This window comes from Rhea americana, unplaced genomic scaffold, assembly GCF_003343005.1.
Source record: "Rhea americana isolate MKP2758 unplaced genomic scaffold, rheAme1 scaffold_92, whole genome shotgun sequence".
Classification (NCBI taxonomy): Eukaryota; Metazoa; Chordata; class Aves; order Rheiformes; family Rheidae; genus Rhea; species Rhea americana.
The window spans coordinates 1071809-1075599 of NW_028187111.1; the positions used below are offsets into that span (position 1 = coordinate 1071809).

General features: G+C 42.3%; 1 protein-coding gene across 5 annotated transcripts in view; it reads left to right on the top strand.

Moving 5' to 3' along the window:
* The first annotated feature begins 3612 nt into the window (after positions 1–3612).
* The window catches only part of ING4 (inhibitor of growth family member 4), a 15647-nt gene continuing 15468 nt past the window's right edge, over positions 3613–3791 (top strand). For 2 of the 5 annotated variants that reach the window (XM_085324582.1, XM_085324584.1), the window contains exon 1: positions 3674–3713. Coding sequence is in view for 1 of the 5 variants with exons in the window: in XM_085324585.1 (XP_085180711.1) it covers positions 3677–3713 (37 nt within the window). In the remaining 4 variants the exon portion in view is untranslated. Of the gene's footprint in view, positions 3714–3791 lie in introns of all 5 variants that reach the window. The other 3 variants (XM_085324585.1, XM_085324583.1, XM_085324581.1) reach the window with 3 other exon arrangements.

The window sequence follows — 3791 nt, forward strand, 5'->3', positions numbered from 1 at the left end:
CTTAGTAGAGTGCATCCTGTATCACTTACACTGTGATTTTGCCAAATCAGAGCTAAATTAACTGGCTCAGAGCCACCCGGATGATCCCATTTCCCTTTAAAATACTTTTTAAATAAAAGTATTTGCTGATTTTCTGGAACACTTTCAGAACTCCAAAGTTGTTTTGAAAAGAAAGCCCATTGCTTCCATTTGCTTGCCAGACAATTTTAAGATTCTTGGTTGTGAGTTTCTAGCTATGCAAGTTTTAGGATATTATATTTAACAGGTAGAACTAAACATTCTCCTCAGTCTCATTGGCAACAGATAATGTTTCATTACTTCTCTCTCAGATTTGTCTATGGCATCCAACTTCTTTCCTAATACAGAATATAATTATGAGCTACTGCCTCTTTTCTGCATTGTTACTAATATTTTATCATCTTTGCATCTAGTAAAGGATATATGTCATGTCTAGGATTTTCTTCTAGCTAATATTTTGCAGATAATATACCTGAGAGCTGCTCAAGTTTACTAGTACATTTTTAGAACACAGCAGGAAATTGCTTAGTTCTACATTTTCTTATCTACAAGATAGGTACCTGTTCAGTCTGCTTTTTGGGTACCACAGACTAAATTTATATGCATGGTTTCTTGTTTCTGTGTAGTAGAGCATCCCCTGCATTACAAATATTAGAGAGATGTAGTGACTTGTCCAACAAACATTTTGATTTCATGGAGTGTCTATGTAATGAATGAAAAAGAAAAAAAAAAGAACTGGAAGAAAAGAAATGATGATTCCAAAGAACTAGAGTCTCTGCCTAGTTTTGCTACTGAATTAGGGTATATTTTTGGAATGTCTGGACACAGCTACAATATGGGGCCATTTGTGTCCTTTTTCATATGTAAAATTGATTAACCAACTTGGGGCAAATGCTCYAGATGAATTGTGTTTATCAGAAAGAAGTGTGGGTACACTAGTCTTTCCAGCAGAGAGAGAATTACAGAGCAGGGACCTCTGAACTGAGAATGTTAAAGTGTGAGAAGGATTGAATATCTACCTCTACAGCAAAAAGGGAACCAAAGGAGAGGCTATTGCCTTGTAGGCCTCTTTTTGTGGTATGCATAAAGATCCCTCTAAAGTAGCGGCCTTCACTTGTAATCCTTGGACTACTTTAGGTCTGTGAAAGGTAAATGAAAAGCTAGAGGCTTAAGTTTGTTAAAAGGATGTTTAGATTTCCATGCAAAATACACATGCATCAGTAGATCCATAAAGGCTGAGAAACACATTTCTAGATTACTTTAGTAGGCCGTTTAGTTTCCCTGCCTGAGATGCATAGGCCTACTGAGTAGCACACCCACTCATCAATCAAGCCTTCATCCAAACTCAGGGGTGTTTGCTGCTCTAACTATAGGATAAAATTGAAGTAGCAAAACCCAATACACTTACGGGGTGAAAAAAGAGTAATAACCATTGGAGTTAATGTATATGGCTTTGCTACTAAAATAGTTACCCAGGTATTAATACTATAGCACTGGCCTCATATGGCTGTACAGCGTATTCCAGTTTGGGTAACATCCTCCTGTGAAATCATGTATCCATACTAGTAAAACTAGCTCATAAAACTATTTCCACTAAAAAAAAAATCACACCCCTCAAGTACAGCAGTAACATTTCAGCTGCAGATCAAGATGCTTTTTGCATCCTGAGAGATGTACCTCTCCATGAACATCAGTGCTTCAGCTTTTTAAAAGACAAACAGCAAACTTTTCCAGATTTAGAGTTTAGAAACTAGTTTTTACTGGACTGGTAGCATTTGTACTGGCTGCCAGACCATGCCAGTATGCTAAACTCGCTCTCCCCTTTTGTTTCCAGTTTCAGAGTGGCAGTTAATGAGGTTAAAGATATATTTGTTCATTTTTCTACAGTTTGCTATAGACCAGATGGAGTTATTCATTCCAGTTCAGTAGTCTTGTTTTGCCCTCTAGCTAGCTGTAGCTCAGAGCATTAAGATGGGAGCGCCAGGTAGTCTCTTAACCAAACAGGTGGTGTCTAGGAATGCCTAGTTCTTAACATCAGCTTCATCTAACCTGGTAGTTCCAAGCAGGATACATCTGGGCGTTTTTGGTTTAGTATTGTGGAGGGGTATAAGAAGCAGATGGTGTCATGCAAGAGCCACATCCTTCCCCTTAATTATAAGTTTAAGGCAATTTATTAAAAAAATTTGCAGTACCCTAAGAAAAAATGTGTAGTGAGGCTTAATAATAAAGTTCAGCTTAATTGAAACCAACTGCTTCATAAGGGAACTGGAAAGAATCAGGAATAAGTGTTTTAAGTAATTAAAAATAGATCATAAATAACCTAAATGACATACGAATAGGCCTGAAGAACATTGCATCTTTAAAACAGTGGACCTCTTAATTAACCAAAGAGCAAAATGGTAGAAAAAATGAACTTGAACTGTTTGAATTAATAGTTTCTTCAAGTCTGGCATTGCAGGCTGCTAAAAGGCTTAATCCCAGTATGTCTACACAAGACAAGGTCTGGCACATGGGGAGATCTTTGGGAGAAAAGAGCAGAAACAAGCCTGGTCAGTTTTCCACATGGCCAGAGTCTAGCAGCAGAGTACCCTGTACAATGACTCTTACAGTCTAGCAGGAGACTCAGAAAAAAACAGAGCACAGGTGGCAAGTGGACAGGAGAATGGCAGATGAAATTTCACATTGACCAAAAGTAAATTCAATGCCTCATATACATTCAGCATGCTAAACTAGCCTTAATCTCATCATGTGACAATCCTGAACATTATAGCYCCTAAAGGCCAAAAGAATTAAGATAAAAGTTATCTCAGTTCTTTTGTAACTGCAGTTAATGACCTCTCTTTATGTAACACAATACTATTCCATACATGTGCAACCACTAACAAAAGACAACTTGGGAAAGCACTTCTGAAGTTAAGATCACTGATCTATGAGTGCCTTGTATATGGTCATGTAAGTTGTAATGGCAAGATGCAGAAAGAATGGCATGCTCACGTTACTTTTGTTTTTTTGGTTGTTAAGGTACTTTAAAATTTGTACCATAATCATTTTACAACGACAGCCTCTGTTTATAATGCAGCAGCAGCTGATGATGATAGCTGGCATATTATAAGGTAAATGGAAAAATACAGTGCTGAAACAAACTTCTCCACGCAGATTATCCAGCAGAAGTGTCCTGTCAGGCTCTCGAAAATTATTCCAAGCTAGAAGATTTCTGTCACTTTCAAAAGACAGGGCCTGTTTCGTCTAACAGCGAGCTGAAGGAGCAGGTATTTACCCTTTCAGAGCAGAGGAACAGAACAGGCTGCATTTAAAYCCCTCATCCCCTCCCTTGCCCTCCCCAGAGCGCAGTGGGCCGGCCCCCGTCTTCCGTTACAGCCGCCAGGGCGGCACCGCTGGGCCCCAGCAGACGCCTGTCGCCGCCGCCGGGCTGCCGTCCTGCGACGAAGCGGCGGCCTCACCGTCGGGTTCCTCCCCACGCCGCGGAACACAGGCCGCCTCGCARCACTCAAAATGGCGGCCAGAGCCAGGCGGAAGCGCCTACAAAGAAGGGCGGAAGCGGACTCCGCGACGGGGGAAGGGCTTCTTCCGGGGCGGGCAGGAGGTGTCCACCCCCTCCGCCCCGCCCCCGGAAGAGCCTGCGTGCGCGGGGCCCAAGATGGCGGCCGGGATGTACCTGGAGCACTACCTGGATAGTAAGAGCCGCAGGGGGCGGGGCCGCGGGCCGCGGCTGGGGCCGCCCCGGCTGGAGGCCGCCGAGGCACGGACGGGCC